A 27,962-nucleotide genomic window follows, 5' to 3' on the forward strand; every position below is an offset into this window, starting at 1 on the left:
CCCCGTGTCCCTTTTCAATTGGGTCTTTCGCACTCTCTCTCTCTCTCTCTCTCTCTCTCTCTCTCTCTCTCTCTCTCTCTCTCTCTCTCTCTCTCTCCATCTCTCTTTTTTAGCTGTTTGTATAGCTCTGGTACTCTCGGCTCTCCTGTCACCTGACAACCCATGCATTTTAAAGGCACATCACCGGATTCTGTGGAAGTTACATAAAAACTCAGATGTTTGTTTTTTTGCAGTGCGTATGACTTCCTGTATTCTGTCATGTAGTACATATTTTTGGTCAATGCTCTTTAGGGGAAACAAAGTTCAGTTTGAGCCTGTGCAGCAGAACCGGAAGCAGCAACCCTCCTTTTCCTGTTCCTGGCACCGCTCTGTATAATAGAAGATGACAATGCCCATTTCACAACCACTAAAACTGCCATGTCAAAGATAGCTTTCTTCTATTGCTCATTTGTATCATAATCATCAGGTCATAGTGTTTCTGTTACAAATCCAAATGTATATGATTGAATGGGTCAGGTGATAAAAACAAACTTCTGGAGCAAAGCGTGTCTTTAAAAGGATTATCTCCTTGTCTTAAAATAGTCAGATTCTCATGTCTACCACTTCCTTTGCACACATACCTTCAGCTCTTTATTTTCCATTTTCATTTAGTCTGTGGTTGGTTAACATGAGTCTAAAGAAGAAAAATACAAAACAAGTATTGTTTAAAATTACTGTGACCTCTCTTAAAGGATAAAGTACGCAAAAGCTGGAAGGGCTACTAGTGTTTGTTTCTGCTTTTTCTTTACCAGCTATGCCATAATGGTGGTCAGAGGTCATTGGCCTGTCACCCAATTGTGCACCACAAACCAATGAATAATCTTTGAAACAATTCACTTTCTTCATAGTCTGCTCTGACTCACCTCACAACAATGTGAACAATGTTCTGCAGTTATGAAACACTCAAGGCATTCATTGTGATAATACCTGGTTTAGTATCAACGGACTTTTGAACCATCCTACACCCAGGCACCACATGACACAGTGTGTTACCATGATAATGGTTTGGCTCATTAAATCTGCCATCTGCTGGTCATAACTCAAGTGCATCTGTGGGTGGAGTCAAATCTCAAGAGGAGTTGGGACCGCTTAGTGGTACTAAGTACCACTCTAGTCCAGTCTAACTGGACTTCAAAAGGTTGCAGGTTCCAACCCCATCTGTCTGTTTTGGATCAAATCATCTGCTAACATGTTATTATTAAAACAACAACAAATAACACATTTCTATTATCAAGAGTAAACAAGGGACTTATTGCTTAGCCTTACTATCTGTACTACAACACCCATGAGGGAGTGAGGTAGAGCTGGCACTGTTTAGCCTCAGAAGACAGGGGTGGGCAGAGAGACGATGTGTAAAAGCCCGAACTCCCACCTCATGCCCCACCAGACGTGAAGAATTACCATCAAAGCTTGTTATCTCTGAGGAAACTCATACTAATCCAGAGTATTGATTAGAGAGTGGAAGATCTGGTTCTGTTGTAGTACACTGTCTGGTAGCTAAGATACGACTGGAACTTCTTCCAGTCGCCAACACTGATGCCTTCCTGTGCTAAGTTAGAGATGGCGTTCAGTAGTTTGTGTTGTTATCTATTAACCTTCATTCTGTGGTCACTATGTTTATTTTAGCCATACATGCTACACTTCCTATTCTCACCAATATGTCAGAACATGATTCTTAGTCTCTGATGCAACAATGGGTTTCACTGTATAATGGAACATACTGATAATTTAACTGGCATCAAAGACTGATTTATGTTTTTAGGATAGATTGTGTGATTCCTGTAATGTTGGGTAGAACTAGGCTACTTTACAAAGCAATGTACCAGTAATGGTTGTTTCATATTGTAAATATGCTCTGATGTTGGTATGGCAGGTTTAAGGCATTTGGTTGGCTGCTGGTAGCCACCAGTTGTTATGTAAACATCAGCCCTAACGTTGGGTGTTATCTGTTGGGTAAGCTTATAAACTTCAGGGGAAGAACATTTTAAGTAGCAGAGTGAAAATGTGTGCCGATTAGTTGCAGATTCAAATTAAGTACCGCTTCATAAAATACAAGTTTGAACTTGTTTAGCACGTGATGTATGGTCTGGGAGAATAAAAGTAAGTATTATTTTGTATTATTGCCCTACAAAAACGTATCTTACTGCTATAAATAAGCCACTATTATATGTGTACACAGAGGTGAGGAACATGACAACGTGGACTGGGCCTCCATTGACGCCATTTTCATTTAGGATGTTTGAGGTTATTTCGTCTGTTATTAAAGAGATCAAGACAGGCCCTAGCCTGACGTTGTCATACTCATAATTCTAGTCAGACTATGAGTCTGAGAACTCTCCGTTGGGCTTTGACTACGGGGCGTGTTTCAAACGAGCCTGGAAAACAAATGCCTCTTCGCTCAATTGGATAGACCTACAACCAATCAGTGCAACGTAATTTGTTCTTTGTTTAAAACTAATTCAACTTAAGCGCTCTTTTGTGACGTGAGTGATTACGTTACTGTTGATCATCTGTCCACATCGTATAAAGCCCGCCCTGGCAATTTCATTGGTACGCCCAGATCCTGGTTTTCTGTAGTTGTTCCCCAATACGAGACCCTCCAGACCCAACTTCCCGACCAAATTTTTTTGTGGGCGGGGAGAAGTTGGGCTGGCAGCCAGGCTAGACAGGCCCTACTTTCCTAACAGAATCGTAACCCCGGTCTACATGAGCCTCTAAGTCTGCACACGTACAAACTAATACAACACTCGCATTAAGATACATTTATTTTGAACATTGTGGAGTGCCCCATAATTCGATTTCAAAGACTTTGAGAGCACCAATGTTATTTAGATTACGTATTAATAGTTCAGATGAAGTTCAGGGCTGCAGAACGGCGTCACCTAGTGTTAAGCAAGAGTAGTGCATTTGGGTGTTTGTTTACATCATCTCCAATTAAAGTGCGTATCACATCTACCAGGCTCAGGTTAGATGTTGTCTTGATCAGAAAAGCTGAATTTATTAGGCCTATCTGTAGGCTAATCCGTATATAAACTCAATACATGTGATTGTGCACTCTTTTAAAAGTAAAATAATGTTAGGAATGTACTTTCATACTATAATTACTGGCATCGTAATAAGAATATATAGCCTCAATGTGAATATCTTCTCAATAATCGTCCTGTTGAATATGCGATGTCACTATTCCGAGTGAAACGCGCCTATACACATAGTCAAGACGTGCATATTTGGCAACAACCTCACTGACGCTGATTCCAGCACACCTTTCTAGCGCAGCATCCCATACCCAGCCACCTCTCACCGACCCCACCCTCGACATGTTTTGCCCTGTCCCAGTTTGCCTGTTTATCCTGGATCATATTCTTAATGCGGATACAACTTAAAGCATTCAATACCCTACGCGGTTTCGCATGCAACACAAAAAAACATCTTTCAAATAAAGACAATCAGGATGCATCCTATTCTATTTAGAAAGTATTATGTTGAGTCACGATACCTACCGTATAATATAATACAATCTGTGCGAAGTTGCTAAAGAGATGTTTATTGTAGTCCGATATGTATGGGTGAAGCAAGGATAAACAGTAGCCTACTCATTAGCCCGTGATCCACCTTGCGCCTCCTGTAGGTTATAGGCTACTAGTTTTTTTTATAAGGCCTACTGGCATTCCATCATTTCAGTCCAAACGTTTCCTTTTAACATGGTAAATGTAATCCATCGCATTTTCAACACTGCCACCTTCAATTCCCGCCCCCTCACACACCCCCGCTTCTGGATTGGATCATGTACCAAAACGCACTGCTGCGTGCTAACCTCCGCCTCCGTCACTCATATCACATGCTTTTGACGCATGTTTGTTTACAACAAACATTGTTTACAACAAGCCGACACGTTAAACCAGCAGCCCTACTTCGATTTTGCTGGCCATATAACAGCAGACAAGACGTACCTATACTTGCAAAAGACAAAACATATATTTTGTGGAACTGAACTGGCATGAATGATGATTTGACGTGATGTCCTGATGATGTTTCTGATTGGCTGGTAGTCTAACGGCGAATGCGTCAGACTTGAGAGCCCTCTGGCAGGTTGCAGTATAGCCACAGATTTACACAAGTCTGGGTTGCTGCTTCTTTGTGCTCGAGACATTACCACAGCAGGGGGCGTCCTAACCTAAGTATAAGCAGATTGAGACCAGGGTAAAATGCTCATTCTCTCTTACTCTGTATCTATTTTCGGTAGTTGTTCATAGTGTTACTTGATTGCATTGCTAAACTACCTTATAGTCAATCATCAATCATCCTCATAGTCAATCTTTGTAATACTGAGTGGAATTTAACAATATATTGTAAAAAATCTGTCTGCAAGTTAATACTGCCAGTGCAGGCTAGAACAATATGGTAAATGTAATGTTTTCTGATAAAATAGAAAAAAAACATAATTGTATAAAACATGTATATTGGACAGAAGGGACATTTCATTTTCCTTCCTGGTAGGGAGTGTATAAGGATGAGTGTTCCTAGAGTGCACCTGGTATGCAGAGACAGAGAGCCTCTGTGAACCCTCTCTCTGGGTCTCTAAATACAACACCCATTTTACACATGAATAGATTATGAGCATGAGTTGTTGTACCCAGGGCAAGTGTCACAAGATTGCTTAGAGAGAGAGAGAGAGAGAGAGAGAGAGAGAGGGAGAGAGAGAGAGAGAGAGAGAGGGAGAGAGAGAGAGGGAGAGAATTCAGTGTTGTCTGGACAGCTGGAGGGTAAATAGTGGAGCAGAAGGGTTGGAGAGCATTACTCTTTAAGGGTCAGGTGCTATGTCCACTTGGGTGTCCTTACTAAATCTGACTTACTCGGCCAGACATGTCTCCATACTGAACAACCTTGAAACGTCCAGTAAATGCAGTGGGGATGTCAGCACACTGGACTGCTTGATCCCCACTGAAGGTCAACCATGTACAGTATGTCAGCAGTGGTCATTGAGTTCCATGCCCAGTATATTAGACATCTTGCTGAGGTATGTACAGTGCATGTGTACAGGGACAACAGCCTGTAGCTGCTGTCTGATCCTGAGACAGGATCTGTGTAAGACCTGAATGAAAGATCTGGAAGGACGTCTGATTCAGAATCCGAATGTTGGATCAAGACTCATCAAGACTTTGTGGGACAATGTGTTGCTCTTCTGAAATGGCTTCTTAGTTCCATGACGTGTAACATTTTGGTCATTGTTCAGTTCTGTCAGTATCCAAATTTACCATGTATCGTGTAATGAATGTTGACTATTGTGTGTTTTTCTATTTAAATAAAGAAATAAAAGATAAATAAATCAATATGACCTTAGATTTCACTATGGCATGTCAATATTAGCAGAAGTTTATGTCACCAAGGTTAATCAGTATTATGAGACTCCAGAGTAGAACAAATTCTTTCCTGTCCCTGAGAGGGGGGTAGGGTGTAGGGAGGGGGGGTAGGGTGTAGGGCGGGGGGGTAGGGAGCAGGGAGGGGGGTAAGGTGTAGCGATGGGGGGTAGGGTGTAGGGAGGGGGGTAGGGTGTAGGGAGGGGGGGTAGGGTGTAGGGCGGGGGGGTAGGGTGCAGGGAGGGGGGTAGGGTGTAGGGAGTGGGGGTAGGGTGTAGGGCGGGGGGGGTAGGGTGTAGCGATGGGGGGTCCAGGACAGAGAGGGTGTCCAGAGAAGGTTGGACAGACAGGGTTAGAAGAGCCCCTGCAGTGGAGAATGGTGTTTCCACAGGTCATTCTGCTCTGCAGCATGGGCCCAGAGGTTTGGTCTGTCCCAGAGAGATACCGAGTAACATAAACACATGCCAACGTTCCAGGGAAGGACCTGAGGAAGTTGGTCAACATTCCTCTGATTTTTTTCTTCCAATTGGGAAAAGCATGAGCTGGGGTGATGTAACTGAGAGTCTTTTTCACATGGAGGGGGTTAAGATGAAAGGTCAGACCACAGGCACAGGACCCTGGACCAGGAATGATGCATTAGTGTGCTACATGTAACTGCTACAGACTACACAGGCTTGATCAAAATGATCAAACCATAGCAGAACAAATAGCTGAGGTCCTCCTGACAGGTAGGCTCTCGCAGCATTACTCGCACCATAGTTATAACCCTGGGAGTTATAACGCTTGGGGACAACACGGCTAGCACACACACACACACACACACACACACACACACGCACACACACACACACACACACACACACACGCACACAGTCTTACACTCCATCCTTCCCTTATATCATGTTTCGGTGAGTGAGGGAAGATGGGGAGAGTCTTGGTCTTGGCAGGGAGAGGGAAAACACGATGTGTCTGGCAGCTGGGACTACACTCAGGGTTCCCGCCCCACAGAGAAAACAACCAGTTGACCAGCTGAGATGTGTTCGTAATCTCTGCCTCCCAGTCACACACCGGGAGGAGGCCGGGGTGCAGGGGTTGGGGAAGGGGAGGAGGAGGGGGGGACAGATGGAGGGGGCTTGTGAAGGAATGAAGGAGTAAAGGGATGGGAGGCCAAATCAAGAAGTGGGATGGGGGATGGAAGGTAAAGGATAGATGTCGGCTGGGTTGGTGGATGGATAGCTGGATGAGAAGGTCAAAGGGGGTGGAGGCATGAACAGTGGAGTGGTGGGAAGGAGGTGTGGAGTTTCATGCAATGGTAAAGGTGAAAGAAAGGTGCACTGTTGAGGGGTATTGGACATTTTTAACCTCCTGTAAATGTTCTCAGATGGACAAGGTCCACGAGTACTCCCACACCCACACCCAGACATATCCCAACCACAGCAGCCCTGTTAAACACAGATGTTCTGCCTATCTCTCCTCCATGCCCCTTTCTGGAGGTGAGATCCACTCACCCCCAGAGGGGAGAGATCCACTCACCCCCAGAGGGGAGAGATCCACTCACCCCCAGAGGGGAGAGGTTCACTCACCCCCAGAGGGGAGAGATCCACTCACCCCCAGAGGGGAGAGGTCCACTCACCCCCAGAGGGGAGAGGTCCACTCACCTCCAGAGAGGAGAGATATTTTTGTTGTCAATCTCACACTTACATTCCAGTATATCATGTGGTAGGGGTGGAGGCTGAGCCGGCTACATAAGGAAAAATCTCATTCTCTTTAAAACAAAGTCTGTTTTGTGTGTCATGTCTTGCAATGGCCATGGTTGTTGAGTTTGTTCGACAGTACATTGCAACCCTTTGTCCGAGATGCGTCCCTGATGCTCCATTCAGCAGCCTCGGGTGAATATTTTCATTTTTGGGATGGAATGGGGGAATCACATGGCTGTCGATCTTGTGATTTGACAGTTTTCTAAACAGCACAAAAAAAGCTGAAAGCTTTCAATATTGGAAAATGTTCTAGTCTAATCTAGTTGGGAAAGGAAGAGATGTCACTTGAGGCTGACTGTTTGTGGTAGATGCAGCGCTCATGTATGTTTGGAGTTGGGAAAGCATGTCTTGGTCTGTGTTTTCTCTGCCCTGGTATCCTGTCACCTGATAATAATGAGCATGACCAGTGCTTAATAAAGACAGCTGTGGGATGCTTTCTTTGCCCCACCCAAACAGTGAAAGACAAAACCTTGTGAAATGATGTCATTACTACCTTTCATACAAACCAGCTGTGTGACCTTATGAGCTGGATGGGATTTACATACATACCAATGGCGTAAGTATGTGTGTGTGTGGACAAATGTGCGGGTGCATGTGTTTGTGCACGTGTGCTTGGATGAGTGTGTGTGTGCTTTGTGGGTTTGTGTTAGCCTTACACAGACATGTTCTGTCATGGATTATTAACATGTGTTTATAATAAGAACCCACTGTGTTGTAGAGAACCGAGCTGAACATTTGGATATACAATGGACACATGTAATGGTTGAGCACACAACTCTATTATAGTTTAAGACTCACATTTAAAAACAAAATCTTTGGCTGATCTTTCTTTTAAAAAAATCTTTATTTTTCAAGATTCAAATCCAACCGTCAGGATGCTAGTACAATTAAACAGTAACTTTGGAATGTTTAAAAACAGGACATGAATTCAAAGATTGAATGAATGAAACTCTTTTATGTACTCAAATAATGTATTCTTCTGACAAGATAACCAATGACTGCTTTTCCATTTTTGTCTTTATGTCTGTTAACAGTACAGGTTGATTGAGATCCTAAAATTGTGAGGAGCTTGTTACGGTAGTTCTTTCAAAAGACACAGTAGAATAAAACACTGAGATAACAGAAAAGACCAGCCACTCAAAAAAGACTGCATCCAAATTACTATAAAATAATTGTTACATACAGTTTAGTCGTTTTTGTGAAAGACAAGCTAGCCAATTTAATCTCTTTAGCATGACAAAAATAAACAGTGAGTAGTACACAAAAAGATACAACTAAAACGTTACATAAAAAAACGTGTTTCTGTAAGTTACAGAACAAACTACTGACGGGACTAATAATATCCAATTAAAAAAAGGTATTAAAAAAGCATACTAGTAAGAATGGTCAGGAAGCTGATGGAGAGAGTGGCAGTCCGAAAGGCTGGGTGTGAGACTGGCCTTGGAGAGGTCGTCATCCTCATCCTCTTCAGCAGTGGGCCTAGTCTCTGGTCAAGGCCACAGGCTGGAGCCAGGCTGGAGCCAACAAGGCCCGTAAAAGTCTGCTCAGCCTGTTTGGCCTGCAGTGTCAGGCTGTTGCTGCCTGTGGTGCTGCTCCAGGCACAGTTGGCCCTGCAGTGTGCAGTAATGATGGGGGGAAGTGACATCCTGCCTGATGTCTGGCTGATGGACATCAGATGGACACCAGTAGCCTCACCAAGGGCCAAAACTCCCCCAACCATCACCTTGTCTACTTGTTTTTAAAACATTGTAAAGTTTCTGTGGCTAATGTCGTGGTTTTGTACACATAGTTACAAAACCATACCCTTGCTCAAACATACTCCATTTTGATTAACAATTGAGACACACAAGCATGCACGTATGCAAGTACACACATGCACACACACACGCACATACACACAGACACACAAACAAACACACACACAAAAGGAAGCCTGAACACAATCAGACCTTTTGCTCTTAGAACACTCTGAAAATTCATATCAGATAACTATCGAATTGATAACTATCAATCTCAACATAGGACCGGTACGAGTGTATCTCTTGGATATCAGTGTTTGCTGCTGGAGTGTGTGTGGGAGCCTTGGGGCTGGTTATATATGCAGTGGGGGTGACTCCCAGACGGTGACAGCTTGTGGCTCTGACCCCAGTATCTAGCTACTGTCATGGGAACCATTGGTGATTAGCGGCAAACTATCCTCACCCTGCCCTGTCCTTCCCCAAACTCCAATACTGACTATCAGAAACTTCCCAGGGACAGAGCCCATCGTCATCATGCTTACGTCACCAGGAAATAGTCCCTCCTGCAACTGCAGGTTGCTGAGGCATGGATCCAGAGGAGGATAGGAGGAGACTACAGTCGACACGGTGTATGAACGTGTGTGTGTGTATCTGTGTGTTGAAGGGGGCTGGGTGGGGTTGTCTCTGGAACGGAGGGTAGGGTGGGTGTGGGGGGGTTGGAGGGGTCTGTTCTGTCCTGAACCAGGGTGTCTTTACAGTTCTGTGTCGGCCGTCTTGGTAGAGTGGCCGTTGGTCGGTGGAGGCTGGGTCTTGTCGGCCTCCGGTGCTTCCCCGTTGATGGCAGGCTTCTCCTGGCTCTCCGGCGGGGTGAGGGGGGCCACTGACACCAACGTGTTTCCCTGGTTCTCCTCATCTACAGGGTAGGTTTCTTCTGACTGTACTCACACACATCCACACATCCACATGATGAACATAGTTAACACATGACATTCAATACTTTACATGAGGTAACAATTTTGGTGGAACATACTACACACACCCACAACTGTGAACTACCAGTCCTAAAGGCACTCACAACACATACACAGGAACAGACACTGATGATTTAAACCAGAATGAGACATCGAAAGAGAGATTTTCTCAGATGCGTGCATCAGAAGAGGCCTCAGAGGAGCTGTAGCCTAGTTTGAACTACACTAGTGGAGGAACTTCCATTTCTCAGCAGCTGTCTTGTGGGTCTGAGTCACACACACACCCTCTGGTGTGGTCAGTCTCTGCTGACGTCAAGATGGGCTGGAGAGAAACAGCTGTGTGTCTCTGGAGATGAAGCCGTATGTTTGACATGGCAGAGCCAGGCTCCCACTCCCTCCAAGGAACTGCCTCTAATGCACACACGCACAGAGTATCGTATGCACACACATACTTTATAGACATACAGACACCCACACACACACACCCACACACACCCACACACACCCCACACACACCCACACCCACACACACACACTCACACACTTCTCTGTGACTCCTCTGTGATGCAATGCCAAAATATCGTAATTACAAGGCTGGCAGGAGTTTCACAGAATTGTGAAAGTGCACTCCCATTTTCATTTGATCCGTTCCCAAACATACGAAAGTAGTAATGGGCCCCAGGAATGTGAGTGTAATGTTGCTTCATAACAGAACTGAACAGGAACCCCCAGTGCTGCCTGATGTATTGCTGTGATGGAACTCTTGGGGGACTCCTGAGATCCCAATCCACCAGGTTTGAGTACGACTGCTGATCAGTGATCGGTTTTGCTTTTAGATCCTAAGTGTTGGAGTGAATGTTGGGCGTGGGGCCCTGCTGGTGGAGGGGGGCACTGACCAGCCTCATGCCCTTGGTGTTGTGGCCCCGGCGGATCCTCAGACAATAGACTCCGATGAGCCCTGCAGCCAGCAACAGACCTGCCATCAGCACCGACACAAACACTGCAGACGATGACTTCACTGGATGGGCCTTCACCTGCGACGCACCCAGCTGCACACACACGCACACAGATAGACGTTATTGGCATTACGGGTGGTTTCATGTGAGGTTTAATGTGGTAAGTATGAGAAGGGGGAGGATGGGGGGAGTTGACGCCAGCGAGAGGCCTTGGGTTCAGGCCTAAGGGAGCCTCCAGAAGATTCCTGATCACAGAGGCTGTGGACAGATGACATGCTAGACTTTCTCCCTCAAGCTTTATATCAAACCACAATGACGTGTGTGTGTCAAGCAATTCCTCTTTCCCCCTCCATGTTAACCCTCTACTATAGCTCTCCTTAATGTCTCTGGAGCAGGTACGATAGCTAACTCCTCACTTTCTAGCAGAATGGGGAGGATTGCCGGCCCAACTGTTATTGAGACAGTAAGGGAACTGAGGAGTGGAGACCCAGTTCTCTAGTCGGAACGTGACTTTGCAGTGCAAAACTTACCGCTTTCTTCACTTCAGCCCTGTTCAGCGCCTCCTCCAGTGTCTTTAATCCAGCTGGACAGACATAGAAACATTTCTTACTTAGAATTTTGAAATATGTCAAATATTCATTGTGTGAAATTGTTTCGATTGAATCATTTGTTGTTTGTGATGTTCAGGATTGTGAGACCCAATGCTGTGAGGTTTACCATGAGGACTGGTCACCAAGAGGTTTTTTGTGCTTTCCTCCTGGAAGACGTCTAACTGACATGGAGCAGAAGCACACCAGGGGGCCAGCAGATTCTCTAACACAACCTTGCTGTCGCTCTGTAAGAAACGGGATGTAAGGAATGAATGACCAGAGTCATTTGTTTCAGTCATCATTTCAGCAATCAGATTAAGCAGAGAGATCGCCTTGAGTCTCCCTCCCTCTCTCTCTCTCTCTCTCTCTCTCTCTCTTTCTCTCTTTCTCTCTTTCTCTCTTTCTCTCTCTTTCTCATACATCTTCAGGGGGTGGGGCTCTATGATGTGTGTGATCATGCAGTTGAGCATGTGAATGAGTCAAGCTGACTGCCTGTGCGTATAATGCCATGGGTCTTCACGTGTGTGAAATGGGGAAGGGATGTCGTAGGGTGGAAAACAGTTCAACCACACCCTCTCGTTCCCACCTTGCCCTTGAACTATGATGTCACCATGTTGCACACAGACTGTGGGAGAGCTCCCTGCTCTGTGTAATGTGAACCAGACACGCTAGCCTCCCCACAGGCCTCTATCTGGGCTTGAGGCTGGATCCTTCTTCAGTGTGAGGGAAGGCTCACAGCTGGCCTGGTATGGCCCAGTCTGGCCTCATAACATCCAGTTCCTCTGGGCAGGGAGGTGCACACTGTATCAGCCCCTCACGCCCATTACCCCCCCCCCCCCCCCCCTCCATGAGTTATAAACTCCCACCTACAACCCAGCTCACCTCAGGTCCATGCACCCTGCACATCTGTGTGTGTCGCTGGTGGCCCATTTAAGCTGTGTTCAGTGTTTGTCATGTTGATCTCTGCTCGGCTGGACCTTATGGTCACTCTTGGCAGCCAGGTCTGGATGTCTGCTTAGAGATCTGTTGCCTTCATGGGACATGCATTTGACCAATCAGAGAGCAGCGTTTGTGACTGGCATCCAAGAGTGTCTCAAGTGAGACAAATGTGTGTTTTCTTTATGGAAATGTTGTTGTTGTTAGCCACTGTCAATTTTACCGAGTTGGTTAAAGGAAAGTTACCAGTTTCTCATGGGAATAAGCAGAGCTGCTTTTACAGACTACATTCCAGAGACTTCTCTCATTCAGAGATTTTCCACTTCGTCTCTGTTCTGAGGAAATCTCCATGGTAACAAAGGTTAAACACGTATTTCCTCAGGAAGGTCCTTTAACAGCGCTCACTCTCGCTGGAAACCATACTGATTCATGTTTTCTCACTTATCTCTTTGACCTCATCATCTGGACACGCTTGCTCTCTGCTGCTCTCTCCTCATGTCCATGTTCATGTTCTGTTAGAGATGGAGCTGGATGACTCGAGCAGATGAACCTGACTGAGGCCCAGCCTCCACTCCTGGCCAGTCCTGAGGCCGAGGCCAGCTGGGGTGGCTCTGTGGTCTGTCTGACTGGCTGGCTGGCTGTCCCTGGCGTGGCTTCCATACCAAGCAGCTCCAGTACTGGGCAGTATCACACGGTAATGTGTCTGAAATGTTACTGTGTAGCTCAAACACAGTACACACCGATGCTCTATTGGAAAGACCCTGGCAAAACCAATGAACCACACTCTGTATTACACTATATGTGCACATAACCTCATCCTCCTTCTCCTCTTCCTTCTCCTCCTCTGCCTCCCATGCTCTGCTCATCTCCTGCCAGCTCCAATGATTGAGATCAGACGGAGAATGTCCACCAAAGGGCGGGTCTTTATCAGGCCCATCATTCGGTTGGAACTGTTGGAGTCATGTATAAATCTTCCCAAGCTCAGTGAGGGCTGATTTCCTCCTGAGCCAAGGTGCAGGGGGCCAGATAAGGGCCAGCACAGACAGCAGCCTGCTCAAGGGGCCCCTGCCCTGCTTCCTGCTGCCTTCCTGTGGGCTGCTGCAGGCTGATGTGCCCATGGTTGGAACCACCAGAACAGCCCAGAGTGTTGGGGCTGGTGGTAGTTACATTTACATTTAGTCATTTAGCAGACGCTCTTATCCAGAGTGACTTACAGTAAGTACAAGGACATTCCCCTGACGAAAGTAGGGAAGTCCTGGCCCAAGGACACAACGTCGTTTGGCACGGCCGGGAATCGAACTGGCAACTTTCTGATTAATAGCCCGCTTGCCTAACCGCTCAGCCACCTGACTCCCTAGTTTACAACGACATTACTCCAGTAGTGATACTGTATACTCACACAGCTAGATGAATGCTGCAGGTGCACCTGAACAGCATCCTTGTCTTTCAAGGCCTCCTCAGTCACACACACCACAACAGGCTGCAGGGAGAGGGAGGAAGACTGGGAGAACGGAGATGGAAGAGAATCATTCAAAAGCAAGAGAGAGACAGACAGACAGACAGACTGATGTGTCCCTGACCACTGGACACAGTGGTGTCCAGAGAAGGGGGTGGTCAACTCACCAACTCGGCTTCCGTAGCAGACGGCACTATAGGGGAGTCTGTGACAGCGATCGTCATGGTGTCAAAGCCTGTAATAACATTCACCGAAGACTGTTTAGTGAAAGGAGGTGTATCGACAGAAAAGGAAGAGGTGGCGTCAACAACAGCAGGAAGCCCAGGGGCATCTGTGTTGGCTGGGGGTCCTGTGGAGGGGCCATCCTGGGCAGTGATGGGATCTGCAGCCTGTGGCTCTGCTGTTGCTGGGTCTCCTGCAGAATAGGAGATCATGTCACTGTACATCCTACTGGACGCTAGGCAGAGAAGGCATGGTGTGCTCTGGTCATTTAGAATCTGCTTTGAAGCTCTGAAACATAATCTACGACACTGCAGCACGGATTTACTGTTGGCCTACCTGATGCGGGGATGGAGTCCTCCTTAGGTTTATCAGTGGGGTCAACAGAGTTAACAGCAGGGTCAGCAGTAATAGCGTCAGTAAGGGCACCAGCAAGAGCACCAGCAAGGTCAGTAGTATTAGCATCACCAGGGGTATCATTCGGGGTACCAATAGGGGCATCAGTGGGATAAACACTGGGGTCGTCAGTGGCAACAGTACTGGGTTGATCAGTGGTTTTGTCGTCTTGACAGACAGCTCCATCTAATACAAAGAGAGAGAAAGAGAGGGAGAGAGAAGGAGAGAGAAAATAAATAAAATCAAAGATGTGTTTACTTTCTGTCAGCGAACAGTTTAAGCTCTACAACTGTAGAGAGATTAGAGAGCATTGGCACTTGGGCGTTGTGTTTGTGTGAAAGTCAGTTGGGGTGGATGGTGTTGTCAGTTAGAACAGCTCCCTGGCCCACGCCCAGGTCTCTGGCCCCACATCCTATCCAAACCAGGCATGTTTGCTCTGGAGCCCCAGGTCATTAACAGCCACAGGGTGACCTTTTGCCCTCTCCACAGGCTTCACAAATAAACGTAGCCGTCTGAGGCCCTGACCCCTGACCTGTCCCCAGCCCACAGGGACTGATCATATTTCTGAACCAAGATAACTTTCAGCTCGGGTGCTCCATGAGTCTACACACAGGTCAGGTAGCTGGAGTGAAACCCTTTTCATGGTGGATGAGGGAGGATCAAGGCATGTCTGAGTTACCATGAGTAGCTTACAATGGTAGTCAGTACAGTTACAGTACAGAAGCGATGGTGGGGGTGGTCAGTTGAGCAGTAGCTGTTTATGCCGTGTAAACACAAGACATTCTACAGAGGCGTGTCCCCTGAGTACAGACCCATTGGCACTGAGGTTCCAGAATGCCCCATGCAGATGGTGACTACCATGCTGCTAAAATACCAACGTCAACGCCAGCCTCCAGTCTCTCGGCTCCAGCCAGCCGCGGCTCAGCTGTGTTGGCCTACTGCACACACACAAATACACACACACAAATACACACACACAAATACACACAGACACACAAACACACACACACACAGCCTTCAATCTGGCTTCTTAACACAGCTGGCCTCCTAAGTTCATACTGTACCATGTCACGCCTAGGCTTGTCCCACCACGATAAGCCAGATCAATGCAACAACCATGGTCAAAGATACTTCACAATTCAGTGGAATGACTTAGCTCTACTGTAGGGTCTGCGTGTATACATCTGGAGAAGAAGAACTTGACCAGTTAGACAGACAGCACGGTCCAATCAAGCGCTGCCATTTACACCTCTGCTATAGCCTCAAGACCTTGCCTTTTGTGGGTGCTAACAAGCGTGGTTACACAGTCCTAGCCCATACTCTCTAACCAGAGCGTCTACATTATTGGGGAGAGTACTCATGAGGGTATACCACAGCACATTAGCTAGCAAAACACCATCAAACATAACAACATTCCTCTGGATGTACACTTCTTGTTTCCCACCCTGGGATTTAATCTGAGGTATGGAAGTGTGACCACCCTCAGAAGAAATTCACAGTGCCTTTTCTAGATCTTAGCCTCTTCAAGCATGGCTAAACAGTACTACGTCAACATTTCCAATTATTATAAGCTGCCAAGTAGCCACTGTAATAGCGTGTGTCTAACACTGTATACTACGGCCTGTAAACTGCTTGCTACGCTACGCTACCTCCCGGAGGGAACTTTATCCTGACAGCAGCGTCAATGTGTTGGACACTGTGCAGAGCAGGTCATATATTTTAATTGGCTTGACTGGGCATGAATCCTGAATGTTTAACTATGTTAATAAAGTCTGTAGCAAACAGTTTTTGGCCCAGGGATCCAGTCTTTATTGATAGTGTAATTGTGAAAAAGAATGCAGTGTGAAGCCTGCAAACAACAAAGCCCGAATGCACCTCACCACTCAGCTGTGCCATCTCTCAACACTGGCATGTCAAAGGTCTTCCAAGTCTTGTCAAAATCGTGTTGAAATAATGATGTAATTAAAACAATGTACTGTGATTTTGTCAAATGGACATCTGATGACTGTCTTGCCTACATCCCTCTGTGATGTAGAGGCTGTGATGTAGAGGCTGTGATGTAGAGGCTGTGATGTAGAGGCTGTGATTTAGAGGCTGTGATGTAGAGGCTGTGATGTAGAGGCTGTGATGTAGAGGCTGTGATGTAGAGGCTGTGATTTAGAGGCTGTGATGTAGAGGCTCCATCCACCATCCTTCAACAGTGAGGACTAGAGAAACACTGCTGTGTCTTCTATGATGATGACAGTCCCACACACACATGCATGCCCATGCACAATAACATTCTTTACAAATAAATGTATTATAATGTTTATACATGCAACCACACACACATTTGTGCCTGTTGTCTAACGAACGAGGCCCGGGCTCACTGCGAGCATGCATGCACGGCGCCCTTCTGACACCCTCACCTATATCGCGAGTTGCGCATGACCCACGCACTCGCCGCTCGGGGTCTCTCGAATTTGCATAGGCTGCGTGCGCGGAGAACGCACGTTTGGTTCTGAGTTGGTCAGAGGCTCCCTTTAGAGAATCCCTGCACCCAACCAACCACGGTGTTGCGCTGGGCTTTGAATACGATATCAAGAGATCTGTATTACAGCAAATGTTTGTGGCCTTCCATGCCAACATCACTCTTTGTCGATCACTTATTCCATTGTTATATTTCTCTCCCAGTTAACAGATCCTTACAGACAAAACGATCAAGAGCTCTCTTCTCGCTCTTATTCCACTCGTTATCTCTAGGACACTACACCGCACCTATTGGGTTTTGAGAGTGAGCCTGAACAGCTGAACACTTCCCGGAGACTCACCACGGTTCCAGGCGTGTGGCGCTTTGCGAATCTCCCGGGTCCGGCGAGGGGCGCACAAGGGAGGACGGACAACGACTTGTATTTTAATTGTTTTTATTTATGTATTTTTTATCAGGATATATGAAAATAATTCACTAAAATGATACAGAGTAAGACTTCGAGAGCTATATCCTGTCTATCGGACTGACTTCTGTGAGCCCGCTGGCCCAGATGGGGCAGCACTCAAGTGCTCTCTTCTCTTTCTCTCGTCTCTGAAGTCTCATGTTCTCTCGTTCACATAGACATACAAATCATTTTATATGCTTCAATACTGATGACAAATTAAACTTTTGACTGTGCTATGACACACGAATCCAGGTATCCAAGTAACCTGCACTCTCTAAAAGGTCAAGTGTGGCTTCCTCTACGCAGTTCTCTAACCAAATCCTATGCAGGCAGTTTCTAAGAAGTTAGTAAGGCAGTTCAGACCTCTGCAGACTGCCTTTGGTCTTCACCAGTTAACAGTCATGATACTGTGGGCACATGATAACTGATCTGAAGACAGCTAGACTACTGACCCACTGGAGGTATGCTGCTGTTGACTGGTCAGTTGTCATGGTGGTCTGTTGGTGGCTAATAGGCCGAGGCCTGACTGCAGGCTCCCATCCTCAGAGGCGAGATGTGTATTTTGACTGGATGATGTAAACTATTGTCCATGCTGAGGGCGGTCAAACTGTGAACCTATCACGTGTCTCCACACATCCATAAATAACAGCCTAGTATCCTTAAGAGTATGTTGTGCATTTCACAACTGCCATGGCCGATTCTAAGTTCTTATAGAGTTAGGGAAGGTCAGCAGGCATAAATGCAGGAGCCTGGATAAACTCACTCTTACTGGGACACACACACACCCCTAGATATGTATTCATAAAAGCACATTTAAGTCCATTGTGTACAAACAGGCCCGTGGGTGAGTGGACGCACGCCCCTGAGTACAGTGGAGAGATTAGTTGTCTTTATTGGACGTGTTGCCATAGCAAACATGGTTCCCATAGCAGATGTTTGGGGCCCGGGGGCTGGCGGTGGGCCTGCAGGCTTGGCCCTATCACAGCTCCTAGGAAGACGAGAGCGCTGAGGAGGGACGGAGGAGTGGAGGAGAAAGGGAGGATAAGAAGGATGGGTTGTGGCTCTTATTGGTCAATCACAGGATGAGTTACGCTGTGTGTGTAACAGCCAAATCTCACATTTGGTTTTGTTTTCCTCTCGATGACCTCCCTTTTGCCTTCAATTGCTCCTCAGACAGCAGTCGTCTACCTCCCCCATGTCCACACGCACACTCACACTCACACTCACTCGCACACGTACACACACAACACTGCAGCAACACACACTCTTCAACAAACACGACAACAGCACACACCTCAGGAGAGTAGAACTGAGGCAGGGTAGAGAGTTAGTCTGCAACCCAAACAACTGATATTATCAATCTGACTGATCTGCCAACATGCTGACATGCCCTTTGGTCTTCTAAATCAATGTTACCTAATAGCATAACACGGACACTCCCTCAGCCTGCAGGACTGTGTGTGTGTGTGTGTGTCAGTGTGTATGTGTGTGTGCTCCAGGTTCTCCACTGCCCTGTCCCAGCCCCTGTCAGGATCCCTTTCCTGGCATCCTTCAGGTGATGTCATCATGGCAGCAGAGGAACAGATTGTCTCATTGTGCTCCTGAGCAGCTTCAGTCTCGGAACACATAAAATGTGGTTGCCAGATTTGTATGAAGTGCCGAGGGGGAGAGAGCTCCACGTCAGGAGGGTTTGTTTGCTCCATGTTCATCCAGCACGTGGCCCAGTGTAGTGAAGCAGTGGCCCAAGACTGCCCGCAGACACACAGCACACCCTAACCTCCCACAACGCCCTGGGAGAAACCATGTGGTGAGGGTCAGGGTAGGTGATGACAGCTATGAGGTTAAGGTTTGTCTGGTACTGGGAGACATCCTGAAAGCCACCACATCAACAGAACCAAACAGAAACCATTTTGTTCTCCTCATTCTGTGTGGATATCATGCTTGTGTGGTTATGCGTTCAGGCAGCAGTAGAATGTCCCCAGAGATGCAGTGGCCAGTGTTGCATGGCAAGGGCCTGGACTTCACAGTCCACAGAGGAATGCTGCAGTGAGGATCAACATCATTTTGTGTGGCATGTTCACTCTACCCTGGGCTTCTGTCTGCTGCACTCACCCCCCCCCCCCCCCCCGGCCTCCATCTGACCCTCCTCACCCCTTGCATCACCTTTATTACACCTGACTGGACTCAGTTTCATTGGGCACACTGTGTGATATCGGTGTCAGTCGAGGCTGACTGGTCCTGCTCTCTCTCTCGCTCTCTCTCTCTCTCTCTCTCTCTTTCTCTCTCTCTCTCTCTCTCTCTCTCTCTCTCTCTCTCTCTCTCTCTCTCTCTCTCTCTCTCTCTCTCTCTCTCTCTCTCTCTCTCTCTCTCTCTCTCTCTCTCTCTACCCCTATCCCTGCCTCTTCCTTTATCCTCCTTCCCTCCCGGTCCCATTCCCATTGTGATTGTCATCTCCCAGCCTTCCTGTTCCACCAGGGCTGGGTGTGGGGTGAGGAACCACAGAACAAAAACAAACATCCCCACACTACAGTCAATTAGAGGGAGCAATGATGGAGCATGGGCAGGGGACACAAGTTCTCTCTCCTGGCCTCTTTAATCAGTGCTGTAGCAGCGGAGAGGTGGAGGAAGGGGGTGTGGAGGAGGGAGAGGTCATGCTGCATGTGTTTGGCTCCTGAGGGAGTCGTCTGTGCCTGAGTGCTGGACTAGGCAGCCCATGGAGTCAGCCATAAGGGCTGGGGCCTAAAGCCTGGGGCTCGCCTCAGACCTCCACCCAGGCCACAGAGACGTCACCCTGGCTGTCACCGCCCACCACACCCCTGCTCTCTCCCTCATTCCAGATGACTGCAGCAAGCCCTAGTGACCCCCAGATCCCAGACTGACCCTGAAAACAGAGTGGGACGGCTCCAGGCTCACTGAACCTCCAGAGACTCCTGGACTCAGGAATGCTGGAAGGGATGACACAGAACAGGTGGAGACCACGGGCCCCTCTTTACTGGGGTAGGTTCTAGTAGGAAACAATGTACTCTCATGACACAGTGACCACCACCTATGCCTGTGTGGGCGCTGTACCCATCAGACCAGTCTATTCCTGCAGCCATGGTCCCTCTGCTTCCAGGGGGACTAGACTGGTGTCTTTCCAAGGCCAGACAGACGCTCCAAACACCAGACCACACTCTGGAAACCTCTGGAACATCCATCCCTCAGGGGCACCCCTCTTGCTCCATCACACCAACCTGACAACTAATTCTGTTTTGCAGCAGGCTGGTGGCACAAGTGGATTTTACAGAGCCGCCCACACCCCTGGTGTTTTTAAACAAAACACAAGGCATGGGGAAAAATTAAAGGAATTAACAACAGGCCTGGAATGTTATCCATACACATCCTAGAACAGGATATGGCTCTCACGGCACAAAGCTCCCAGTGACCTCCCTGAGCCAGAGGTGAGAGGGCCTGGGGCCAGAGATAATACCACCCAGCACCCACCCACTAGGCCTCTCTGGTCATGTGGGTACACCCTAAAGGTCCTCCTTGGACCAAGATGGTGTCCTTATGTTGATGTGTTAAATGTGTCAAATGGTCAATGTTCAATATGGGTTGGTAGGCGTCTGAAATGACACAGGACGGTTGCATGTACCTATTAGACCTAAAGCTGACATAAAGATCGTGCACAGCATATCTGTTTTTGACAGAAGTGGAATTTGCATCTAATTAAGTCGGTTAAAGGTTTCATGAAGACATGTTTTTCCTACATTCACTTGCCCAGTGAAATCGTTTTGGATAGTCTCTTCAGCCCCTGTTTCCTAAACAGTGTAACTTATTACAGAGGGATAGGCCTCTCCTCTCCTCTAACCTGCTGCTTGGAGAGAGACTCATTGTGGTCTGTCTGTCTAACCCTACCATGGATGCATCGGACATCATACATCAGTGCAGCTATTACCTTAAATGTGTAGACCTCCATAGGCAGGGCTCACACAATGGTTTAGGTTATCATACAAGAGAGAGAATGAAATGGAGGAAGACAAAGAGAGGGACAGTATATGAAGACATAGGGAGACAGGTTGGTAGAGAGAAATAGAGAGAGAGAGAAAGAGGGGGGGGAGGTAGAGAGAGAGGTAGTCAAGAGAGAAAGTTTAGTCAAGAGAGAAAACAAAAACCAGCACTTTGTCTAATAGTCTGGTTAAACTCTACAATTTTCCTTCTCTTTGGAGGAGGCCTACTTAGACCAGGGCCCCTCTTTCTACAACCTTAGCTTCTTTCTCCCTCCCTCTCTCCCCCCCCCCCTCTCTTTTATAGCTGCCTCACTCACTCTCTCTGCCTCACTAACACACACACACCATAACGTCTGAGTGCCATCGAGAACAGAAACAGGATGTTATCTTATGTTTGCAATTAGGCAGCAGAAGGAACAGCCCCAACAATGGGTTTCTTGCGAAACATTAATTACTAGGAGCAATAGCCCCAGCAGCATCGTTAATACTCATCATTCACCAAGCTATATAGGACACACCACCGTACAAATCCCAGCCTCTTCTGACAAGCCTGCCCCAGATCATGTATACACATACACACACCACTGCACACACACTCTACCCAGCCGTGACACAGGGAGGAAGTGTAATCTTCCAAACTTTCACCAACGTTACCACACAACACTCCCAGCCTCACTGCTGAACTCATGCCACCACTTCCCAATGACATGAGACTCAGCCTTCTTCCAGGTCCGCATTCAAACACCACTACCACTAATCACAAGTTTGTTCAGTGTACAGAGTGACCTCTCTCTGGAGATCCTATCAGAAGTGTTGCTGTCTGGGCTGAGTTCACTGTGCTGACGTGAGTTATGACAGGAGAGGGCTTGCTGGCTGGTTTCAGACGATCCGACTGCTAACTCAGCATCTGCTAGTCATTAGAACAAGTTTTACTGAGTAAATATTGTTCCTGGAGAAACATCTCTCCCTGTCAAGTTCTGATCCTTGATAATGCATATTAGCAATAGGCCTTGTGTTTTTTTTTGCTTTAATGAGTTTCGATTTAGGAGGAGTTCTTTGTCATGGTGAGTGTGGTTTTCATGTGATGCAGAGCATGAGGTAACTGAATGGCCTAGAGATGGTGGAGTCGTGTTTGCCAGAAATCTTCTTGAAACTACCAGACTGACACTGACAAACAAGATTGTTTTATTCCGGTTGAATGTGTGTAATCAGAAGACATGTGGGAGGAAGCAGTTAAGTAGCTTGCCGTCATACAGCACATATTTAATAGCTTGACTCATGATCTTCAACCCTGACTACATGCCCAGGAGGACACACCCTGCGTGACACAAGACTGCTATCTGCCAGGAGTTACGTAAAGGACCCACAGCGTCCAGCGGATGACGTGAACCCAGAGTTTATCATCGGGATTTGGGACAGAAAGAATGCTTGTCAATAGCTGAGGGCCATGAGAAGCAGAGTGGCAATATGCTGACCATGTTTACCCTGGAAGGACACTGCTGCTGGAGGGCTACTGATTCAAACCTTTGAGATTGTCTTATCACTCTTTTCTCTCTCTCTCTCTCTCTCTCTCTCTCTCTCTCTCTCTCTCTCTCTCTCTCTCTCTCTCTCTCTCTCTCTCTCTCTCTCTCTCTCTCTCTCTCTCTCTCTCTCTGTCTCTCTCTCTCTCTCTCTCTCTCTCTCTCTCTCTCTCTCTCTCTCTCTCTCTCTCTCTCTCTCTCTTTCTCTTTCTCTCTCTCATTTCCACCCCACCCTGACATTCCTTTCCTCCTTGAAGCTGCATCTCTTGGAACCGGAAGAATCAGTGAATGGGGCATATTTTTCTTGATGAACTGGGGATGATTGGCAGATGGTTTATTTGATATTCAGCCACGCCCAGATATCTCTACCAGTAGCCACCAAGAGCATCTGATACCAAGAGTGTGGCTTAATAGTGGCTTTATGAAACTATTCTTGACTCTATTGTGGAGTATTTGTTACGTAATCTACCATTCTCACTTAAATGGAAACCCTGCACTTCTACATTTGTCAAACAAGCAGCTTACTGCAGTTATTTTAATAGTATATTAGCGCATTTTCGACGGCATCTCATAATAAACCTGGAGAGAATTGGATTAACAATAACGAATGGTGTCCATCATAGACAACCCTCTCACACCCGCTAAGGGCATTCATGGGTCTCCTCTTCCCCCTGGCTATCTGTGCTGCTCTTTGTGTTCAGTCTCATGGATACTTTATGGTTTTAGCCACTCTGAATAACTGCGTTGTGTCTGGGAAGCCCATCAACAGGTCAATCAGGTCCTTGTTGAAAATGCAGGACATTAACATGTCTAGTAAGAAGTACAGACCAGATGGTGGAATCCCCCTCATCACAGGAATGCACCCTACAGCCTTCACCACCCTCAGAACAAGTCGATTCTTTAGAATATTGAAGAATTCTATTCTTCACAACTACATATATAGAAACACGATAAGCTGTAATTCTATAGAAGATACTGAAGCAGTAAATATCTCCTGGGCCAGCGTCTGAGCTGGGGGCTATGACACATTTTCCCCTAGCTGGAGTGTTTTGAGAAAGCAGGGATTTTCCCCCCTTCTAATGAGAACTAGAGACCATGAGGCGTTGGGATGACATCACCCATTACCATCTCTGACCATGCCCATTTCAACGGTGCATATTTGGGAGCGTACATAACCGCTGAATGAACGCCTTTGAGAAGAAAAAACTTAAACTCAATCAGTGTTTGTCAAAGTCCTGGTCTAAACATCTGACATAAATATTATGCACTATCTACTTGCATCATAGGGAGCTTGCTCATCCTCCCCCCCCCCTCTCTCTCTCTCTCTCTCTCTCTCTCTCTCTCTCTCTCTCTCCTTCCCTCTGTTTCTCCTCTTTCTCTCAGTTCCTCACTGGTCTGCTTGTTAGTGTGTGTGTGGTTCGATTCTTGAGGGTGTGAGGTCTGCTCTGACAGGCTGCTGTGTCCTCTGAGCTCGATGTGTCCAGTTGGAAAGCTTCAGGTGCTCAGTGCTTTTTACCCGATGAAAAACATACTGATCACTTCTAGACTGGCTCCATACTGCTCACCTCTAGACTGGCTCCATACTGCTCACCTCTAGACTGGCTCCATACTGCTCACCTCTAGACTGGCTCCATACTGCTCACCTCTAGACTGGCTCCATACTGATCACCTCTAGACTGGCTCCATACTGCTCACCTCTAGACTGGCTCCATACTGCTCACCTCTAGACTGGCTCCATACTGCTCACCTCTAGACTGGCTCCATACTGCTCACCTCTAGACTGGCTCCATACTGCTCACCTCTAGACTGGCTCCATACTGCTCACCTCTAGACTGGCTCCATACTGCTCACCTCTAGACTGGCTCCATACTGCTCACCTCTAGACTGGCTCCATACTGCTCACCTCTAGACTGGCTCCATACTGCTCACCTCTAGACTGGCTCCATACTGCTCACCTCTAGACTGGCTCCATACTGCTCACCTCTAGACTGGCTCCATACTGCTCACCTCTAGACTGGCTCCAGTCAGCTGGAAGGGCAGCTCCACATGAAGACACACACAGCTCAAACTTGTGGCTTATGTTGTTACGCGGGACGAGACTTTGCATGCCAATGGATAATGACTACGAGATGAGTTGAAAGCTTGTAGGAGAGATAAGGCCATGCCTTCTGGGGAATGAATTGACTTGCGTGCAGTCTAGAGTGTGTGTGTGTGTGTACAGCAGTGTGTTTTATGATTGCTTTCACTGAGCTGGAGTCATTTACCTCTCCCCTGACAGCCCTAATGACATCACCACCGCCAGAGCCACTGTGCCCGGGATTAGAGGTCCTCCGGAGCAGTTCCAGAGCCCTGAACAACCCCAGCTCTGTGCTGTGGACTGGACGCATCTGAACATGAGGACACGACAAAGAGACTATCTCACGCTTCGTACCACCCTAATGCAGCATGAAACATTCAAATAGTCCCAGCCCCGGTTTGGAATGATTGACCTCCCAACTCTGGTGTGGCTCCAGTCAGACAGCTCTGCAGAGGCTGAGCAGAGGCGCCCCTGGAGACACAGTTGGGGGGATGGTTGGGGTCGGGGGTGGGGCTGCCACCATTTATAAATGTCTACCTTATCTCCCGGTTTGGCAGATCAATTCCAGTTGTTTGTTCAGAGCCACATGCTGACTATTCCTCTGTATCTCGACGCAGCAGTGCCAGGTGCTCACAAACGTCAACAACGTGTGAGTGGTGGGCTGTGGTTGGTCGTGGTCAGAGCTGGGAGGGGAGGGTTAGAGAGCCCTTGTGGCAACACCCTTGTGCTACTTTCAAACTGGAATGAGGACTGGAATGCCTCAGCAAAATGTACTCTTCCTGTTTAAACTAGGTATACATTGAATATCTATGTAGAATATTGAAGAAGTCAAAGGAGAGTTCCACAGCATATGTCACAGTGATCAAAGTTAAACTGTTTCCTTAATGACCTGAGAGGGGGTTGGCCAGTTAATTAAATTTCCACACAAATCTAATTATAGACTGTTGGTATGTGCCTCCCTTCCTAATGTGCACACGAGGAGCATGTTTTGGAGTAAAGATACACTAATAGCATTTGCAGTCCAAACTTGTTCTCCTGGGGCTGTTTTCATGTGTCTGCTGTGCATGGTGTGCTGAATGTACACCTTCCAAACTGGGCTTGCTGATTTGACTGCTCCTCTGCCCTGCTCAGATCAGGGCAGTTCTGGAGAAGTGGTTACAGTGGACCAGACCAACAGTCATCCAGCTGCACCATCCAAAACACACATCACCCTGCAATTATCAGCTGCCCCGTTTGGACCTGTAGACAATGTGGATCCACACGCACACGCACACACATACACACACACACACACACACACACACACACACACACACACACACACATACACACTTGCAGCAGACAGGCACCCACGCATCCAGACAGTTCCCCCTTTGTAAAATATGTCACAGTGAGTTCTATATTTACTCCCCACTAAATAAACAACAGTGCATCATTTCTTTATGTCCAACACACACACACACACACACACACACATACATACATACATACATACCGTTATCAACACACACGTACTCCACCCATCCTGCGCACGCTGATAATATAAACATGTTCACAGGACACACATGGGTCAAACGCAGGATGAGCTTCCTCTACTTCAGCATGGGGACACAGACCTTCGCATATGCTACGGAGAATACATTTAGCTTCAAACATAGTTTGCCACATTTTAAACAGGATGAAAGGGATAAATTGTGTTTTCAGCAGGCTTTCCTTGCCCCATTGAGCATTCTGAAAACACATATACACACACACACCAGCTCCACCCAAACTGCACTCAGGATGCAGTTCATAATTATTCTCAACGGCAACTTTCCACTCCAGAGCAGGCTCTTTGTGCTGGCCACCTCTGTGGTGGTCCAGCTCCCTCTGAGCCCTCGCCCTCCGGGCTTCACACAAACACACCGTGGCTGTCTGGAGGGCTGCACACCTCAGCTGCACATGCTCACAGGCAGCCATGTCATGCTCTGATGGGCTCTTCTCAAGTCAGAAGGACTCAAACACACCCTGGCAGGCTTTGTGTTCGATTCTAATGGTTGCGGTGAAGCAGCAGGAGGACATCAGAGGTATTTTCAGAGGTGTAGGAAGAGGCCCCATGTACGAGTTAGGATATGAGATGTGGTGTATTATGAGTTAGGATATGAGTTGTGGTGTATTATGAGTTAGGATATGAGTTGTGGTGTATTATGAGTTAGGATATGAGTTGTGGTGTATTATGAGTTAGGATATGAGTTGTGGTGTATTATGAGTTAGGATATGAGTTGTGGTGTATTATGAGTTAGGATATGAGTTGTGGTGTATTATGAGTTAGGATATGAGATGTGGTGTATTATGAGTTAGGATATGAGTTGTGGTGTATTATGAGTTAGGATATGAGTTGTAGTGTATTATGAGTTAGGATATGAGTTGTGGTGTTTTATGAGTTAGGATATGAGTTGTAGTGTATTATGAGTTAGGATATGAGTTGTGGTGTTTTATGCCGTGAGAGTTTTGGTACAAGTGATGTGGTGGGTGCTTGGTGTAAGAGTTGCAGTATCAGAGTTGTGGTATAAGAGTTATGGTATATAGTGGTATAAGAGTAGCAAAAAAGACTTGCCGAACAAGAGTAGTGGTACATTAGAATAGAAGAGTTTAGCTGTGATAGTTATAATGTTTCATGGTAGAACAGTTGTGCTATGATAGCTATGGTGTATCATGGTAGAAGAGTTGTGTTATAATATAGACAATGTCTCGCGGTGGAAGAGCTGTGGTACTCACTGTGCAGCAGCAGAGCGCAGAGCAGCAGCACCGCGGCCGTCCTCCTCCAGAAGCCATTCATTCTCCACATGGACGCAGCCATCCTCCTTTGTTAGCACAGCCGGCGCGCGTGTGTGTTCCTGGATGAGTGGGTGAGGTGAGGTGAGCTCTGAGTGAGTGTGTGTGTGTGTGAGAGGGAGCTTGAGAGTGTGTGTGTGAGGGCTAGAGAGGGGCTGCTAAGTTTCCTGAGTTCACTCTGACTTGGACAGACGAGACTGGCAGGATAAAGCGTGGTTTGTGTTCTGCTAC

The 27,962-nt window shown here is 47.1% G+C and overlaps 1 protein-coding gene and 1 long non-coding RNA gene across 2 annotated transcripts; both read right to left on the minus strand.

Moving 5' to 3' along the window:
- Positions 1-224: 224 nt before the first annotated feature.
- LOC146251880 (uncharacterized) lies at positions 225-4,109 on the minus strand. The gene is made up of 3 exons (XR_014732141.1): positions 3,540-4,109; positions 621-673; positions 225-368 (listed from the first exon to the last, which is right to left on the minus strand). It is a non-coding gene; the product is annotated as an uncharacterized LOC146251880 (long non-coding RNA).
- Positions 4,110-7,978: 3,869 nt separating this feature from the next.
- On the minus strand, positions 7,979-27,937 carry cd34 (CD34 molecule). The gene is made up of 8 exons (XM_084680868.1): positions 27,675-27,937; positions 14,360-14,602; positions 13,969-14,216; positions 13,745-13,846; positions 11,537-11,654; positions 11,350-11,402; positions 10,760-10,912; positions 7,979-9,827 (listed from the first exon to the last, which is right to left on the minus strand). Exons 1-8 carry the CDS (start codon positions 27,754-27,756, stop codon positions 9,645-9,647), a joined length of 1,182 nt encoding a protein of 393 aa, XP_084536994.1. The 5' UTR covers positions 27,757-27,937; the 3' UTR covers positions 7,979-9,644.
- Between the last annotated feature and the right edge of the window lie 25 nt (positions 27,938-27,962).

Source organism: Hypomesus nipponensis, chromosome 18, assembly GCF_054491055.1.
Source record: "Hypomesus nipponensis isolate SF chromosome 18, ASM5449105v1, whole genome shotgun sequence".
In the NCBI taxonomy this organism is placed as follows: Eukaryota; Metazoa; Chordata; class Actinopteri; order Osmeriformes; family Osmeridae; genus Hypomesus; species Hypomesus nipponensis.